This window comes from Phascolarctos cinereus, unplaced genomic scaffold (assembly GCF_003287225.1).
Source record: "Phascolarctos cinereus isolate Bilbo 61053 unplaced genomic scaffold, phaCin_HiC Scaffold_3;HRSCAF=262, whole genome shotgun sequence".
Classification (NCBI taxonomy): domain Eukaryota; kingdom Metazoa; phylum Chordata; class Mammalia; order Diprotodontia; family Phascolarctidae; genus Phascolarctos; species Phascolarctos cinereus.
Window position 1 is genome coordinate 50,970,493 of NW_027555736.1, and position 19,248 is coordinate 50,989,740.

General features: G+C 46.6%; 1 protein-coding gene across 1 annotated transcript in view; it reads right to left on the reverse strand.

The window, feature by feature from the left end:
• Window positions 1–12,634: 12,634 nt before the first annotated feature.
• SPOCK2 (SPARC (osteonectin), cwcv and kazal like domains proteoglycan 2) overlaps window positions 12,635–19,248 on the reverse strand; it is a 35,633-nt gene continuing 29,019 nt past the window's right edge. Inside the window, 2 exon segments of the mRNA XM_078150827.1 lie at window positions 12,635–17,364; window positions 17,591–17,728. Coding sequence (XP_078006953.1) covers window positions 17,219–17,364; window positions 17,591–17,728 — 284 coding nt within the window. The 3' untranslated portion in view covers window positions 12,635–17,218.

Sequence of the window (19,248 nt, forward strand, 5' to 3'; positions counted from 1 at the left end):
AGCGAGGCGAAAGAGAGACGAAGACAAAGAACTCTAGGAATATTTGAGGGAAGTTCTTGCAGGTGAGGCAACTAGGTAGGCTTCTAGGAGGAGGTGCTCCCTCCACTGAGCCTTGAAGGAAGGGGATTCTGATGGCTCTGGGTGAGGAGCCAGTGTGTTCCTGACATGAAGGAGGGGATGTGTGAATGTGTGGAGTCCGGAGGTGGTGTGAGGAGCTCAGAGAAGAGCTTCCAGTCTTCCCAGAACATGATTTGCCCAAAGCGGAGGGATGGCGATTTCAGATGCTGGTACCTGGGGGAGGGCGAGACTTTGGAGGTGGAAGAGGAGGGGTTCCATGAAACCAAATTCACACGTACCCTAGGGGACCACCTACTCCCGCTGTTTTTTCAGAACAAGTGGGAGGAGAGTCAGCACCAGGGCTGTTTTCACTGTGGCATTTTGAAAGACAGTCAAATGCAGTTTCGGCACACATACACCCACATCTCTCCTTCCCGGCTGGGGCTCTGATGAGGGAAATGTTGGAGGCAGAGGGATAAACAGCAGGAGAAAACAGGACAAGACATCAGACAAAGGCAGGAGGAGCAAGACAGGAAAGGAAGAGGAAGATGCTAAAGGGAACAGGACCCTACTGCCCTCTGGAGATGCAAAGTCAGTCGACCTCAGTCCATCCTGGCTTTATCCCGTGTGAATGGGCCAACCCTGCCCCCTGGTGGTCATATTTGGCCTCTGCGCACCAAGTCCTTAGAGTCACAAAATTCCAGAATTTTAAGGAACCCCAGAGGTCATCTAGCAACCCCTACCCAGACAGGAATCCCTAAAAAGTGATCATGAAACCTCCACTTGAAGGACCTCCAATGATGGGGATTTGCTACCTTCTAAGACAACCCATTCCACTTTGGGAAAGCCGGAAAGTTACTGTGTATCTGGAGATGGATGCTTCCTTTCTAAAAATGCCTCCTATTGCTCCTAGCTCTGTCTCCTGGAGCCAAGTAGATCTAGTAGTACACATGGCGGATGACTGGAGGTAGCTTTGAGTGGGTGGAATTTCCAGCAATTGGGGCTGTCCAAAAGTAGAAGTCTGCCAAGGCGGGTAGAAAGATCCTCCCTCAATGGAGGATTCATTGGACCCTCTGTCGGGTGTGTGGTTGGGCAGTTTCTTGGTCAGGTGTGAGTTGGGACCAATAGCCTCTGAGGTCCCTTCCAACTCTGAGATTCTGTGGTATCTAATGCCTCTTCCACACAAAGTCCATCAAGTACCACCTCGGATCCCCCTGAGTCTTCTCTCCTCCCCAAATCTTTCAAATGATCTTCCCCCAATTTGGTTTCTAGGCACCTCACCCTCCTAGCTCTTCTTCTCCTCTGGTCGGCCTCCAGTTTGTCAGTTTCCTAAAATGTTGTGGCCAGAACTGAACATCTTGTTCCACATGTGGTCTGACCATGACACAGAACAGCAAGACTCATCTCTCTGTTGCTTGTGTTAATGCAGACATTTGCATAGACATACGTGAATGGCCGCAAAAATAGATAGATAGATAGATAGATAGATAGATAGATAGATAGATAGATAGATAGATAAACAGATGAATGAATAAATAAATAAATAAACAAATAAATAACAAGTAAGTAAATAAATAAATAAATAAATGAATGAATGAATGAGTGTGTGAATGAATAAATATATAAATAAATAAATGGAACAAGACATATATGAATGACTACACCAACAAATTTCCTACCAAAGTTGCACAAGCAGCTGAATGGTCCAAGGAAAGAAAGAGAATAAGAGGACATTCCCAGGGGAGGCATGAGTCCTGTAGAAAAAGGTGAACTCGATGGGCTTGGCATGGGCCCAGGCAACTGAAGTCAAATCCCTGGAGAGTCCTGAGCTAGAAAGCAGAAGGCTAATGAAAACTCCTGTCCCTGGGAGGAGGCGTTTCATCGCCTGGCAACCACATGAGGGGAGCAGCTGTGGAGAGAAGGGCAGTGATGCCCATCTGTCAGAAGAACGGAGTGGTATTTCTGGCTCGATTAGGGCATTTCAGAAATGGAGGGGACTTGAGTCAGTGCCCACTAGTCCAACCCAATACCTTTAAAAGAATTCCCTCTACAACATTTCTAGCGACACCAGCGAGAGGAAACCTACTACTTCCCCAGGCAGCCATCTTGGGACCGCTCGGGGGGGGCGGGGAATGGAACTTGGAGCCAGGGTTCGAGTTGGCCATTCTGATATCTCTGACATTTACTTGCTGTGTGGCCATCAACACATTATTTAATTGTTTTCAGCCTCAGTTTCCCCACCTGTAAAATAAATATTATGATACTTGCACTCCCTAACATCACAGAGTTGTGAGCTCAAAAAGAATCAACAATATAATATAGCAGCCAAGAAAACAAAGGTAATTAGGCTGCATCGAGAGGCTTTGTGTCCACTAAGGTTGAGGTCATAGTCCCACTGTACTCGGCCAGGATCAGATGACATCTAGAGTATCGGATTCGGTTGCGTGTGGCATATTTTAGGAAAGATGTTTATAAGCTGGACGGCATCCAAAGGACATTGGAGGGTCTCAAGTTCATATCATGTGATGGTGGCCCAGTGACAGCTTTCGATGTGGGAAAGGCTGTCATACAGAAGGCAGGGGAGATTTGTTCTTCTTGACCTCAAAGGGTAGAACTAGATAAATTGGGAAGCTGTAAAGAAACCAATTTAGATAGATGGAGATGATAGACAGAGAGACAGACAGATAGATGGGAGTGCCTACTATTGCCAGGCACTGTGCTAAGCACAACAGAGACAGACAGATAGAGACAGAGAAAGACAGAGAGACAGAAAGACAGAGAGAGGCATAGAGAAGAGAGATAGATGGTAGATAAGACAGACTGACTGATAGACACTAGATAAAGAGAGCTAAATAGAGAGATAAATAGGGCATTTATTAAATATTTCCTTTGTGCTAGGCATTGCACTAAATGCTGGGAATACAAATTAAAGCAACCAAAACAGTCCTTACCCTCAAGGAGATTACTTTCTAATGGAGGAAGACAATACAAAAAGGGGTGCCGAGAAGTGGGGGGGGAGGGACAAAGGTATGGCGGTGGGGAGAGATGGCGAGGAAATAGCAGGGAGGTGTCGTGGGGTCTTGGGTCCTGGCAAGATAAAGCAAAAACTCCCCTATCACAGGCAAAGGGATCCAGGGGTTTAGTCTAAGTTTCCAGTGAGTTGGAAATGACTGAGGAGCTGGGCCCAAGAGAGGGGGAGGTATTGTGGACATAATTTGGACTTGATATAAGGAAAAACTTTTCACCAATCAGAGCTCTCCCTGAGTGGATGGGGCTGCCCCAGGAGGTGGGTTCCCCTTCAAATAGAGGCCAAGTCAAAGCTGGTTGGCTATTTGTTGGTTCTGTTGTAGAGGAGATTCCCAGATTCCCAGAGATTCCCTCTGAAGCCTCTTCCAACTCTGAGATTCAGTGTGATCCTAGGTGGGCTTTGTAAACCTTAAAAATAGCATGGATCTTGTAACTACTTTCAGAATGAACACATTACAACTGTCCCAGTGGACAGCTAGGTGGCGCCATAGTGTACAGACCACAAGGACCTGAAGTCAGGAAGACTCATCCTCTGAATTCAAATCTGGCCTAAGACATTACTATTTGGGTGACCCTGGGTAAATCATGTAATCCTGTCTGCCTCAGTTTCCTCATCTGTAAAATTAAGCCGGAGAAGGAAATAGCAAACCACTCCAGTATCTCTGCCAAGAAAAACCCAAATGGGGTCACGGAGAGTCGGACAAGACTGAATAACAATGAAACCTTCCCAGTCTTGCCAAATGTCCCAGCTTCTACATATATATTTACGCTATTGATAAGACTTCACTAAAGTCCTCCACTAGTGCCTCACTGAAGCATAGAGGCAGCCCTGGGTGGTTAAACCTTAAAGCCAAGAAACGCAAATTCTCGCAGGCCCTACCAAGCTAGAATGGCTTCGGGCAGGCCCAGCAATGGACTGTGTGTCTACCATCCAAGGGCCAGACTGGCCTGCCTTGGAGAACTCCATCACCAGAATGTTGGTCTCTAGGAAATGAATAGAATATTTTCAATTACAAGACCATCGACAAAGGCACGCTGTGACCCGCACAAGTGGAGGGATGAGGTCACACATCTTTCATAGAACTTAAGTACCAGGCTTCTTCTTACACCCACATGGCCCCCCCACATCACTCATTAGAGTCAGGGCCCACATGCACGGGATAGCTCCCAAGAGGCTCTTCTTCCCCATCTCTCAGGAAGGCTGAGAGAAAATCCTACCTTGTGCAGGAGCTCTGAACTCCTTACTTTCTCCTCTTCAATCTGTCTCTCTTCCAAACTTCTCCATTTTTTGGAACACCATGATTCTTCAGCTACCTACAGCTCCCCTCCTTTACCGCTCTCCTCCTTGGCCAATGGCCGAGTCTTGTCAGTTCCATCTCTACGTCTCTGCTGTCAGCCCCTTCTCCCCATTCACACGGCCACCATCCTGGTGCAGACCTCATCCTACTCTCCTGGCCTCTCATAATAGCCTCCTAATGGGTCTCCTTTCCCTCAGTTTCTCCCCTTTCTAAGCCATACTCACACAGCTGACCAAGTCACTCTTCTGCTCAAGCCAATCGCTATTGTTTCTAGAATAACGTTGAAAACACTTCAGTTTGGTGTTTAACTCCTACCTTTTCCAGCAATATTTCATAATACTCCCCTTGGTGCCTCTATGTTCCGGTCAAATTGATCAAATTGCTGTCTTCAAACTCGTAAGTCTCTGAGCCTTTGTAAAGTCTCCTTCTCCATGCCTGGGATGCACTCCTTCTTCACTTCTGCCTCTCAGACTTGTTGAAAAATTGACTCTTCATTTTCTTAATTATCTAAGCCACTTCTTTCTCTTGGCGACAAAAGGAGAGCCACATTCCAGGCGTGGCAACAGGCGCCATTTTCAAGGTCATTTCTAAGCTAAGAAAAGGGGGTTCACTTTAATCTTATAAGTGAACTGAGCAGACAACGTCAAGGAGGCCAGAACAAAGTTGAAAGACAGATGGGGGTAGTATAGAAAATGGGGTACATACAGATGGAACATTCCAAGAAGAAGTAACATATTGAAAGGAAATTTGATTATAGCATATTGGGTATGTGTTACTATCGCTCTGACTGGAGATAGCAAGGTTTCCCACAGGAAAGACAACTTCCTAGGATCCCTCAGGGTAGTGATGTTTCATCTACCCATAGTCCTTCGCAGCAATGTCAAGATCCACAATTACAACAGAAAGGACAGGCTTACAGTTCTACTTCCACGGAATCCTGACACTTCTTTCAAGGCTCAGCTCAGCTGTTAATTCCTATAGGAAGACTTTCTTGATCTCATCCATCACCACCCTCAGTGCTTGGTGCCTTCTCCTTCCTCAAATTACTTGGCACTTATTTATCTGTTTAGATGCTTTAAGCCTTCGGTAGAACGTAAGCTCCTTTGGGCCAGATTGTTTTTTTGTCTTTGTACCCCTAGTACTTGGCACTATGCCCCTCACATAGTAGGTACTTAATTGTTGGATGGAATTGAATGGAATGGGCTTGATTCTAAGGTTCCAAGTATCAAATGGACTGACAAGTCACAAGCCAGTTTCCATGACAGGGCAGCTGGGAGGGCCCTCAGCAAGGTCAACCTTGCTGAGAGAGAGAGAGAGAGAGCATGGTGATAGAGGCAGACAGAAAGAAGCTTGGAGCTCAGGCAAGGTTCACGAGAGAGGAGGGGAGCTCACTGCAGCCTAAGTGAGAGTGTGGATGGCTGGGCAGGGCCCAGAATCACTGGGCAGGGACAGGGGTGGGGAGAGATCTTCCCATCAGTTGGACAAAGCTCACACACAAGGACAGGGAAGCTTAGCTTTAGGCCCAGAGATCTTATTACATGCTGAGATCCCCTTCTCTAGGTTCATTTCCCACTTGTTCCCGAGCAGATGTACTCCATGCTGGGCATCTGGGAGCTGCCAGCCCCTAGGCAGCTTCCCCACCCCAGCAAGAAGTATATGTGAGAAATGGAGCCCTGGGACAGCTGCCAGGCACAACAGGAGTGGGGGTGGGTTGACAGAGTGGATCAAGAGGATCCTTCCTCTGCCCAGCTACAGATTCCTCCACCCTTGGTTTCCCACAGGCTCTCAACCTTAACTACAAAGGGGGTCACTGGGGCATAGGGGAGGACCCCACCCTCGACATGCAGCCAAGGCAAAATTTCCAGCTGAGGACAATGGGTCCTGGGCCTCTGCACACATTGTTTAGTGCCCTGATCCTCCTGGAGATGCGCCCAGCCTGTTCAAAAGAGGAAGCCTTAGCCTAGAGAGAATCGTAATCTCCAGACTTCATGTTCTGGTGTCCCTGCTTATCCTAGGCTTCCCTCTGCCCTCATTCCCTCCAAGCTCTCCTCATTCCAGGCCAAGAACTGCTGAGTTAATAATAATAATAATAATAATAATAATAATAGCTGTAGACCCCCTTCATAAACAGTGGGGGCAAACTGGAGAGAGCATTGGGCTTAGAATCCAGATGAAAAATTTCAAATCCTGCTCCTGACACTGGCTGAGTGACCCTGGGCAAGTCTTTGAACTTCTCTCTATGTGCATAAAACAACTCCCTGGAACTTTTCTATTAAGTCACAGAGGAGTTGGGATCTGCATTGACGGAGGCAACTCCCATACCATTTAGGCTGAAAAGTATTTTAATGCAATGTAATCAAGAGGTAAAGTGACTTTGATCGTAAAATCATAGACTATTAGAGTTGGAGGAAATTAACTAGTCCAGAAGTTCTTAAATTGAAGTCTCTGAACTTGATTCTTTTTAATATTTTGATAACTGCCTCTCAGTGTAATTGCTTTTCCTTCATAATCCTATGTATTTTACTTTACGCATTATAAAAACACGATTCTGAGAAGGGTACGCAGGTTTCACCAGAGGGTCTATGGCACAAAAAAAGTCAGGAAGTCCTGATGTAGCCAAACTTTGTCATTTTTCAGAGGGAAGAAATGATTTGCCCCAAATTAATGGAAAGGCAGAACTTGGAACCCAGGCCCCCCCTAGTCTAATGGTATTTGGATCTCACTCTTTTAGGAAGATTCATCTCATTACTATCTTCTAAGCCTTAAGGAATGTTGGCTCTCTAGATGAGCTATGCTGAGCACTTCAGAGGCCCTGATTGATTTTAAGCTAAACTAAAAACTCCATTTGGCTTTTAAATCAGCCTCTCACAGCCTGGCCCCACCTGTCTTTTGAGCCCCATTAAGTCCATTATTTCTCTTCCTGCATTCTGCAGACCGACCAGACTGGACTCCCTGCTATTCCATTCTGTCTCCCATCTCCATGTTTTTGCACTGGCTGCCCCCAATGCCCAGAAAGTGCCCCCTGCTCCTCTCTACTTCATAGAGTCCCTTAATGTTTTCCAGATTCCCATCAGGCTACCTAAGCTAATTTACTTATTCAGTGCCATACCAATCAAACTACCCAAAAATTATTTTATGGAGCTAGAAAAAATAATAACAAGAGTCATTTGGTCCAGAATATCAAGGGAACTAATGAAAAGAAATGTAAGGGAAGGTAGCCTAGGTATTCCAGTTCTTAAATTATGTTATAAAGCTAAGAAATAGAGTAGTGGATAAGTGGAATAGGTTAGGTATGAAAGACGCAGTAGTCAATGACTATACTAATCTACTATTTGATAAACCCAAAGACCCCAGCTTCTGGGATAAGAACCCACTCTTTGGAAAAAACTGCTGGGAAAACTGGAAAAGAGTATGGCAGAAACTAGGCACAGACCAAAATCTCACACCATATACCAAAATAAAGTCAAAATGGGTTCAGGACTTAGATATAAAGGCTGATACCATAAGTATACTGGGCGAACAAGGAATAGTTTCCCTATCAGATCTATGGAGAACAGAAGAATTCATGACCAAACAGGAGATAGAGAATATTATGAAAAGCAAAATGGAAATTTTGATTACATCAAATTGAAAAGTTTTTGCACAAACAAAGCCAACACAACCAAGATTAGGAGGGAAGCAGAAAACTGGAAAAGACCTTTTACAAACAGTCTCTCTGATAAGGGCCTCATTTCTAAAATATATAGAGAACTAAGTCAAATTTATAAGAATACAAGTCATTCCCCAACTGATAAATGGTCAAAGGATATGAACAGGCAGTTTTCAGATGAAGAAACTAAAGCCATCTATAGCCATATGAAAAAATGCTCCAAATCACTATAGATTAGAGAAATGTAAATCAAAACAACTCTGAGGCACCACAACACACCTATTAGATTGGCCAATGTGACAAAACAGGAAAATGATAAATGTTGGAGAAGATGTGGGAAAATTGGAACACTAATACATTGTTGGTGGAGTTGTGAAATGATCCAACCATTTTGTAGAGCAATTTGGAACTATGCCCAAAAAGCTATAAAAATGTGCATACCCTTTGGCCCAGCATAGCACTCCTAGGACTAGATCTCAAAGAGATCATAAAAATGGGAAAAGAACACACATGTACAAAAATATTTATAGTGGCTCTTTTTGTGGTGGCAAAGAATTGGAAATTGAGGGGATGCCCATCAACTGGGGAATGGCTGAACAAGTTGTGGTATGTGAAAGTAACGGAATACTATTGTGCTGTAAGAAATGATGAGCAGGGGCAGCTAGGTGGCCCAGTGGATAGAGCACCAGCCTTGGATTCAGGAGAACCTGAGTTCAAATCTGGCCTCAGACACATAACACTTACTAGCTGTGTGACCTTGGGCAAGTCACTTAACCCCATTGCCTAGTTCAAAAAAAAGAAAAAAAAGAAATGATGAGCAGGCAGACTTCAGAAAAACTTGGAAAGACTTGTATGGTCTGATGCTGAGTAAAGTGAGCAGAACCAGGAGAATGTTGTACACAGTGACAGCCATGTTGTGTGATGACTAACATTGATAGACTTAGCTCTTCTCAGCAATGCAAGAATCTAAGACATCTGCAAAGGTCTCATGATGGAAGATGCTATCCACATCCAAAGAAAGAACTATGGACTTTGAATGCAGGTCAAAGCATACTATTTGCTTTTTTTTTCCTTCTGTTTTGTTTTGTTTCCTCCTTCTTGTGTTTCGTCCTATTGGTTCTAATTCTTCCTTACAACATGACTAATGTGAAAATATGTTTAATAGAAATATCTACATATAACCTATATTAGATTGCGTGCCATCTTGGGGAGGGAGGCGAGGACGGAAGGGGAGAAAAATTTAAAACCCAAAAGCTTATGTAAGTGATTGTTGATAAATATAAATGAATTAATAAAAAAAATTTTAAAAAAGATTCCCATCAGGCTATACCTTCCATGTGAAGGTTTTCCAATCCCCAGATGCTGGTACTCTCCACCTCCAACCTATGCTGTGATTATTTTGTATTTGTGCTTCACATACTTGTTTTGTACATGTGGCTTCACTTAATAAAATTGCAAGCTCCTTGAGGGCAGGGACTGTTTTGTTTTTTTCTCTGTATCCTAGCATTATAGTGCCTAGCATTACAGGGACTGATTGACTGAATACACCATTCAATAGCCCTGTGAAGGTACTATTAGAGCTAGAAAGAACCTTAGAGGCCATCTAGGTTAATCCCTTCATTTTACAGATGTGGAAACTGAGGCCAGTGAGGTAGAGACTTGCCCGAGGTCATATAGGTAATAAATGACCAAAGTAGGATGTGAACACAGTTCCTCTGATTCTAAATTCAGTGCTCTTGGCCCTGTGCAATGCTTTTCTCAATAATATTATTATTCCCTTACAAATAGGTAAACTGAAGTTTGAAGCAGTCAAATGGCTTGTCCATAGTCACACAGCTAGTAAGTGCTGGGGCAGCATTGGAACCTCAGTCTCTACTGAATTTAAACCTACTACTCTTTCCATTACACCACATTGTCTGGAAGGGACGTTCACCAATTCAGACCTCTGTTGTCAAGAGAAAACTCTGGATCAGGACTGTCAACTGGTCTGGATGATCTCTGTGGCTGTCTCTTAATTCTCTTGGAATTCCTACAGTAGAAGGGGGACTGATCCAGATCACCTATTAGGTTCCCAGCTGACACCAACAGTCCATGATTCTATCTGCTGCACACTGTGACTTAGATCAAAACCATTCTCCACCCCTGTGCCAACCAGTACATTACCAAGGCACGTGTCCCATAGTCAGTTAAGGCCAACACAGTTGGGTATTCTGATAGTCAAATGGATCTGTAATCACATCAACTTAGATGTTGCTACCAATGATGCAGGTTGCAACCCATCCATGCCTGACTATTCTATGTGACTCTTGTCCATATGCTGCCATCCATTCACAACAGGGAGACTGCCCAATGTGCTGGAGGCCTTTTTGCTTTCTCCTGACATTATGAGGGTGCCAACAGAAAACTCAACTGTCCACCTGTCACCTTTCATCACAGGATCAGCCCCTCTTCTCCCCCTACCACTCATTTTTCTCATGATACTTTTTATTCTTGTCTTCAAAGTTCTTCATTGGTTGGATGTGGAAGCCTGCTCATGTCCAAGCACACTTGTTGTGGTCTGGGACTACTAGGATCAGGGGACAATTAGGAACCCCATCTATCAGATCTTTACCAGGTAGCTCCTTTCATCAGCATCAGATTCTGTCATCCCTAAGTAGGAGTCAGATACTGCTCCTGGGGGGGGGGGGAGAAAGATGAGCAGCTGGCTAGTAGCTAGGACAGCTCTCATGGGGCCTCCTCCCTGGTCCCCCTAGCTGGCCCAGGGGAAGGGGGAAACTCAGGGCTGCTAAGATACAAGAGTAATTACCGTATTTATACAAGGTTCCAAGACTCTGGTTTAGATACTTTCATCATTTGGGCCAAGCGATGGTCATAGAGGGAGGTGCTAACATGAAAAGTTTTGAGGGGAGTAAATGGATTTCACTCACTTTTTCCAAATGAATGAGACTAGATTAATAATAATAATAACAATAACATACAAGTATATTTAATTATAAAGAAGGAAGGAGAGGAAGGAAGAAGGAAGGAAGGAAGGAAGGAAGAAGGAAGGAAGGAAGGAAGGAGGAAGGAAGGAAGGAAGGAAGGAAGGAAGGAATGGAGGGAGGGAGGAAGAAAGGAGGAGGTAGTGGAGGAGGAAGAGGGAAGGAGGTCAGGAAGAGGAGGAAAGGAAAAGGAGGAAGAAGAAGAAGAAGAAGAAGAGGAGGAGGAGGAGGAGATCATAAGCTATTAGATGATATTCAGTACATGCTAACCAAATAGCTAATATGTGGATCAAAGAAAATTAAAATATGGAAAATAGGAAAACCCCAGAACAAGAACAAGAAGATGCCACTTTCCATTGTACCCCAGCCTCCTGCAGCACAGACCCCATTTAAACCTGCTCCCAACTATGTCCTGTGACCAATCCCCTTAGCTTCATTTGCTGTCATCCTCACTGCCTCCCTGTCCACACTGCATTCACTCTCACCTCCATGGCTTTTCTTGTGCCACCTTAGGGTGTCCTCTGCCCTCCTTGCTGTCCAACGCCTATCCATTGTTCAAGTCCCAGCTCCCTCATGAAGCCTTCTCTCCCTCCTGTGACCTCCTGGGCACCATTCATATGAGATTTGACAAATCCCATCCTCTACTGTTCATTGTCTCATCCCCCAATCATACCTCAGCCTCGATGAGGACTGGCATTGGTCTTTATTTATCTCTGCATCCCTCACAGAGCTAAGCACAGAGTTCCTCATGCATCCTAGGCAACTCAATAAATACGAATACTGACTGACTGATAGGTCAGTTTGCCTCCCTCATTCTCAATCTCTGGCCCAGCTCATTTTCCCTTCAAGCAAACTAGTTTTCAGGCCCGTCTTTCCCTACCATCACTTACTTGCTCGACTACCTCTCTCTTCAATCATCCTCTTCGCTCAAAGCAACCTCTCCATGGGCAGACAGCTCATCATTCTTCCTGCTTCTCCTCTACGTCCTTTCCTCTACACTCTCTGATGGGGAGCCTCTCCAGAGCCATCACAGCCTGACAGGTAAACTCGGCAACTGGAAAGTGGAAAGGTATATAGCAAGAAAACACAGCACCCTCCTCAGCCTGGAAATCTGTTGGGCCTGCTTGCGAAAGTTCCAGAATACCAGGGAAATGCCATCTTCCAGGACACTGAGCCCAGCCATGCTGGGGACCAGGAGGTGAACGTCAAGAGAAGGGCCCTAGCTTCTGTTCCCCCGCCTGGGTGGTGCCTTCTCTTCGGTTCCGTCACCCCCACATTCTGAGACATGAAGATAACCAAAGCATAACTGTGGAACTGGGATGGATTCTGGATGTGAAGAGCACTGGATTTTGGAGTCACACAAATCTGTGTTCAAACCTAGGTTCTGCCATTTAGGGCCTGACTTTGGGCAAGTCTCCCTCTCTGAGCCTTAGTTTCTTTATCTATAAAATGAGGGCTCTACTCATGCCACCTGACGTTAGGAGTTGGTGGTGAAGGAAGTGCTTTGTAAGCCTTAAAATACTTGATAAACTCAAGTTAAAGTTTCTCTGTAAAATGCCAGTGATTTGGGAATTTCATTGGGGTTAGAGGGAGAAGAACAAAAACAAAGTATAGGCAAGAGGTAGCGTTTATAAAGTTTTTATTTTCATTTTCTTAAAAATAACATCTTATTTACTTATATGTATGTGTATGTACTTGTCTCCTTAGCGTCTTAAGTATTAGGCAGATAAAGACAACACAAGGCTGTGTTCCCGAGGGGGGAAGGGGGACACACAAGGAGGAAGAAAGCGGGCCAGGGAAGGGGAGAGGGCAGAGGGGCTCTGTAAAGCTGATCCACCGGATGCTTCAGTGCCCTTCGATGCACACACACATTCTAACACTTGGTTTTTCTTTTTTTGTGATTTTTGTAAAAACATCTAAAATTACTGAGTTATACAGTGTTCGCACTTAAATATACAGCACTTGAACACAGTTCGTAACTGTAAGGTCAGTTATTGCACATAAGACTGAATATGTTTCAAGCTAAAAGCGGTCTACTCCTCTTAGAAGTCAATCACGATTTTGCACACCTATCCCTCCCCTCCCTCTGCCCCTAAATATTCCATACCAGGCCTTTCCAGGCGCCCTAACAACCCCAGAGCCTTCCCAGATGAGGACGGGCAGCCGGTTCCACTCTTCAAGGCTCAGGGCCTAAGGTTGGGGGTTTTTTTGGGGGGGTGGAGAATCTTTACAACAACCTCAAAAAACCTAGTCCATGGTGAGGCTGAAAGAGGTGGGGATGGGGCTTTGAGGGTAGCCCCAGTTTAAAAGTGTGAAAGGTGGCTCCACACACTCACACACTGTGCCCCAAAGGCCCCACGTGTGGGCATGGGTCAGTCCCATGCTTCTCCTTTCTCAAGGCTCTGTCAAGTCTGGACCAAAAAGGGAGGTCAGAGAGGTCCCTTTATGGCTCCACCCTGGCAGGGGGAAGGAAATGAGGGACAAAGTGGTTCCTGGGTATTCTCTCAACAAGGCACGAGTTTTCTTCCCTTCTTCCTCCCATGACCCCACCAAATGTCTTATTCCAACCTCCTTGGTATCTGTGGGCTAACGAGACCAGGTGAGGCAAATTACTGACTTTCAACACACTGTTTGGAGATGTTTTCCATCTGACCCCATTGCCCCTTCTGCAGCTGCCTGGGCTCCAGGCTTCCTCTCCCCACCACTGTTCTTTCAGTCATCAAGGTCTTTCCCCCCAGGGAGGCTGAACTTGCTCAGAGGCCTGGCAGCTGCCTTGCTGTAGTGGGAACAGTCAGGTGTAGAAAGAAGGACATTGCAGTGGCCCCAGGGGTTCAGTGGGAGAAAGCCAGAGCAAGGCCTAAATCTCTTACCCTAGCGTGAGAGAATTTCTCCTCCCCCTAGTCCCCAGCTCCTCCAAGCTCTGGCTCATGGAGAAAGAAATGCCAGACAAAAGTTTGATTTGGAAACCATTGGTAAGTAGAAGGCTGAAGACTTCTCAAGCACAGGGACATTTCAGTAGCCATCATGCCCCTCAACCCCAGCTATAGCAGTGAAGAAGGACCACCCTGGGGAACCTCACATGAGAATTCGATGGGAGGGCAACAGCAGGACCTCAGAGAGAGGAGAGTGCAGGATGGCAGGAATACTCCTAGCACCCAATATGGCGCCTTTTGCTTTCTAAAACATATTTACAAAGTTATATAAACGTGCACAACCAGAGAGAGACCCAGGACAAGCAGACATAGAGAGCACAGGCCTCCTCAGGGAGGGAGAAGGGGGACACAGGCCTTCCTGCCCTCCAACCACCTCCCTCCCAGCCACCAGAACACGGACTGAGGATGAAAGCGGGCAAGAAAGCAGTCAGTGTTTGGGTCGGGTCGGGGGAGGGGGAGAGAGTTACTGAACCCTAAAGACACCGGAAGGGCTCAGGTCACTCAGGGACACATGAGTGGACCCCTCGGGAAATGTGGGGGTGGCAGGGGAACCTCAGACAAGCTTTCCCTGGACATAGGGAGGGATTCAATTGAAGAAGGTGATGGGGGAGTGGGTGGGTGGTTTGGGGAGAGAGACAGCCAGGAGGGAAGAGGAGGATTCAGAAGGCAAGACACATTTATTATCAGAGCTGAGCGACAGAGAGTGTCATTTCCTATGGTACCACTTCGAGCAGTTAGCTGGGATTTTGGAGCTTGACTCCTCTCAGGAGAAGAGGAGGGAGTCCCTCAGTGGGAGGATGGGAAGGGGGAATGTCAGGGAGGGTCTTTCAAAGCTGAGCTCAGCCCAAGCAATGGGATGTGTAGGGAAAAGTCAAAGGTAGGCAGCCCAGAGAGACATTGGCACAGGACTACCCTTCCTCCCACCCTCACTCCCTCCCATGCCCATCACACACACACACACACACACACACACACACACACACACACCACTGACTGCCCTTAGAAACACGCACACAGACATAATGCACAGGCATCTGTGAGCACTGGGTGTCAGGATGGTGAGAACATGAGCAGGGAGCCTTTTCTCATCAATAGGAAAATTCTGTCAATTATAGGAGAACCTAACAATGAGAAAAACAGAAGGAAAAAACTAGTGGTCCCCTCCCAGCCTGGTCTGTAACTTGTCCTAGGAGAAGCCTGACAAACCGGACCTTTCCCAGGCCAGAAGCACATGGTTATTACTGTCGCCCCAGGACCCTGACTCTCCCTTTCTCCTTCTCCTCTGGCTCTTTAATCTTCCCAGGGATGCTGTTACCTATCCAAATGCCCCTGCACCAAAAGCAGTGAATGGGAAGAATCCAGGCCCTTTGGTGCTCCCGTCAGAGGAAAAGGCCAGGGCAGCAGAGAACAGCGGGCCCAGGGATCAGGCCCAGGAGTACAGAACCAGCCTCATCATAGCCACTGCCTCCGATAAGGGCGCTCAAGCTGCCTTCCCTCCCAGGCCTTCCTCCACCTCATCCCCAGAATCTTTAGCTTCCTTTCAGCCCAAGTACCAGCTCCTATATCCGGCCTCTCTTTGCTCCCCTAGGCGCTAATGGCATCAGGCCCTAAAATTACGTTCTCTTTCCCTGTCTATATTTGGAATACAGAGGTACATGTTATTTCCCTCCTTCCCCAACTGAATGTAAAATCTTGTCTTTTTTCATCTTTGTATGCCCGGTGCCTAGAGTACATAGTAGGTGCTTAATAAGGGCTTGCTGAATGAATGGATGGGTGGGGGAAGGAAGACTGAGGCCCAGAGAAGGCAGGAAAGTAGAACGCCTCCCTACCACCCACCGTCCATCTCCAGAGTCATCTGGCCAGCTTCGAAATTTGTTTCAAAAACTTATATGGGATTGCCTGTTTCCATTGGTTCAGGAAAGGAAGGGGAAATTCTGGTAAAGGGGACAGGAAAGAGATAGAGACATGCTCCAGGTATTTTAATTTCTATCCCTAGCAAGACCCAGCATCCTTAACACCAATTTATGGGGGCAACAAGTCACCACAGCCCAGCTCTTGGGCAGGAACCAGGAGGGGAAGGTGGATGGAATTGCTCCCCAAAGAAAGCAGTCCTGGCTTTAAACTGGGGTTTGGGGAAAATCACTGCTATAGGAAGAGGCTAGGCCATGCTCCAGCCCAAGAAGGCCCTACACCGATGATCTACAAGTCAGAACTGTTCCAATCCTCACCCCAAAGGTATCCAGTCTTTCAACTCTGTGGAGGTGCTCCCAATCCTGGGGACAAGGAGGTAGACGCTGGGCAGCCATCCATGGGGACCTGAGCCCACCCCAATGATACCTTCAGCACAGCTTTGTAGGAGCTGTTGGGTAGCAAGGCCTTCTCCATCACCAACCCTAAACTTCTTCCAGTAGCTATGGGAGCTTTTGTCCCCTCCCCACTCATCTCCCTACCATCTCTCCCACAACCCAGGCTGGAAGAAACTCTCTGGCCTTACAAGAACCCAGCCATAGGAAGGGCTCACTCCCAAATGGATAGCTTCTCCTCCCTTCTGAGGCTAGTGACAATGGTTGACAGTCTCAGTGCCAAAACAGCTCAAGAGTCATGGCCCCTGGTCTTTGGGAAGGGTGCATACACTGAGAACAATTTGTATTCTCCATGTTGGTGGACCACAGGACATTCTCCTTTGGAGCTAAGGCCAGGACCTCAGGCAAGTGGCTGGCTGCTTCACCCCAGGATATGGAGGAGTTGGGCCTAGTATAAAAAGCCAGAGAGGACAGGGACAGATAGGATGGACAGCAATCACAGGGCATTTGGGGTAAATGGGTGAGTCAACTTCTAACTTTGGGAAGGCATATCAGGGTATGGAGAGGGAAGGAGTATCACATCTCATCAATTTTTAATGTAGTATTAAAAAAAATGAGTGAAGGCTGGAGGTGACTTTTGGTGGTTTGGTTTGCCAGGAGGGGCCTCATTCAATGACACTGCCCACAGCTGCAGGTCATGCACATGCTCACTTAACACACCCATCACACACACACACACACACACACACACACACATACACACACACACACCCCCATCACACACTCCACAAATATACTACATGCTCACATGCATTCATTCTTCCCCACTGGAGTCAAGTTACATTCGACTGTGATTTCCTGATCAACTCACTAAGCTGCCCTGTTTCTACCCAGTTCACTGCTTTTTTGGACCCTCCCAGTTGTCAGTACCCCAGCATCCTCCTCCCCCCAGGCCTCCCTCACTGGGCTTCTACCAGATATAGCCTCCATCATCTGCCTCGCCCGCCTCGCCCTCCTCCTCCTCCGCTTCTTCACCCGCCTCCTCCGTCTCCTTCTCCTCCTCGTCCTCCCAGCCAACGCCACTCCCAAAGTCCCCGGAGAACCCAACGATGTCATCTGTGGGGTGACAGCAAAAGGAATGGGTTAGAGTCAGGGATCCCCACCTCAGAAAGGAAGCCTAGAGAGTCTCCTAATGTAGAAACCCTTCCCAAGAGCAGAGGAGCCTCAGGTCTCAGCTAGTGTGAAAGGAAGGGCCCCGCCTTCCCTGCCAGAGGAGACTCTTCATTCAGAGACCAGCAGGCAGCTCCCAGTGCGTCTGCAGACCTCCCCTCTCCCAGCTTACCACAGTCTGGGCTCCCATGTAGCCGGGTTCCTGTCAGTTCTTGACCCATCTGGTCCACACACCAGCAGTCACCACTGCCCTGATCACATTGCATCTTTCTGTAGTAGCCATCCTCATCACAGCTGGGGATGAAGATGCCTAGGAAGGAGAACACAGAAGTACTGGAGTGGTCAACAGGGCCTTTGAAAAGGAGCAGTGGAGTTAGGCACCAACAAGCATTTATTAAGTGCCTACTATATGCCAGGACTGTGCTAAGCAGTGGGGCTGCAGAGACAGAAATGGAAGAGCCCCTACCTTCAAGGAGCTTATTTCTATGAGGATTGACCACAGGTCAATCACATTATGAAAAGATATAAATTAAACCAAGGTAGTTTGGGGAAGGTCAGTCACTAGGAGTTGTGGGAGAAAGAAAGGTTTCATGCAGAAGGCAGAGGCTGAGCTGAGGCCTGAAAGCCACGAAGGGACCCCGTGAAGGAGAAAGAGGACGTTCCAAACCCTGGCATGGGCCGGTGCGAGATGGAAGATGGCGCGTTATGTGTGAGGATAGCAAGGAAGCCAGTTTGTCTGGCCTGCAAAGTCCAGGAAGGAGTGTAACGTGTTGAACCTCAAGGCCAGGTTGTAAAAGATTTACTTCACAGTCACATGAAATTCCTATTTCACCTTAGGGTTAAGGAAGCCACTGGGGTTTCTCCCAGCACTCAGCACAGCCCATCTGGACAGCCAACGTTCCTTAAGGCTTAGAAGACAGTAGGAAGGAGACTAATCTTCCTAAAACACTGAGGAAAGTGCAGTGTGGTGGAAATGCCACTAAGCTAGGAGTCAAGAGGCCTGGGTTTGAGTACTGACCTTTCACTAATTGGCTATGTGATTAGGGACACATCACTTTCTCTCTTTTCTCTTCTGTAGAATGTTTTGGTAGGGGCAGCTAGGCGGCACAGTGGATAGAGCTCTGGCCTTGGAGTCAGAAGGACCTGAGTTCAAATCTAGCCTCAGACACTTGACACTTACTAGCCCTGGGCAAGTCAATTGCCTCACAAAAAAAAAAGGAAAAAACCACAAATTCAATGCATTTGGCATCTTTTGCAATTCTGTGTGTCATTTTGTATGCATTTAAGAACCTTGTTCTGAGAATGGGTGCATGGGTGGGAGGTTGGTGGCACCAAGGTTAAAAACCCGTGGTGTAGGTGATTTATTCTCATTCTAATAGGCTACAATTTTGTGATCTGAATCTCTTCACTCTTTACTTGTGCTATGAACAAAGCTCACATTCATAGAGTTTTAAGCTGGGCCAAGTCCTTTAGATATGTTCTGCCATTTCACACTGGGTGATGATTAAAAAGATTAGAGAGATGTAGTTCTGGGTAATTCAATCATTGTATTAATAAGGCCAGCAGGTTATTAATAAAAGGATGGTCATCTGGCATCTCTCTCTTAGATCAATGACAATCATGGTGACAGGCTCTGGTTAACACAATCAAAGGTGTTATATATGTTAATGGAACGTGTCACATATTAAAATGAGGGGCTGAGAGTGACTTCATGTCATCCTTGAGCAGAGAAACTATCTCTGTACCCAGACCACCCCCAGCTTTGGGCTATCTATTCAAAGAGAGAAGGCCTTACCCAAGCCTGATCAGGAGACAATAGCAGGACCCAGG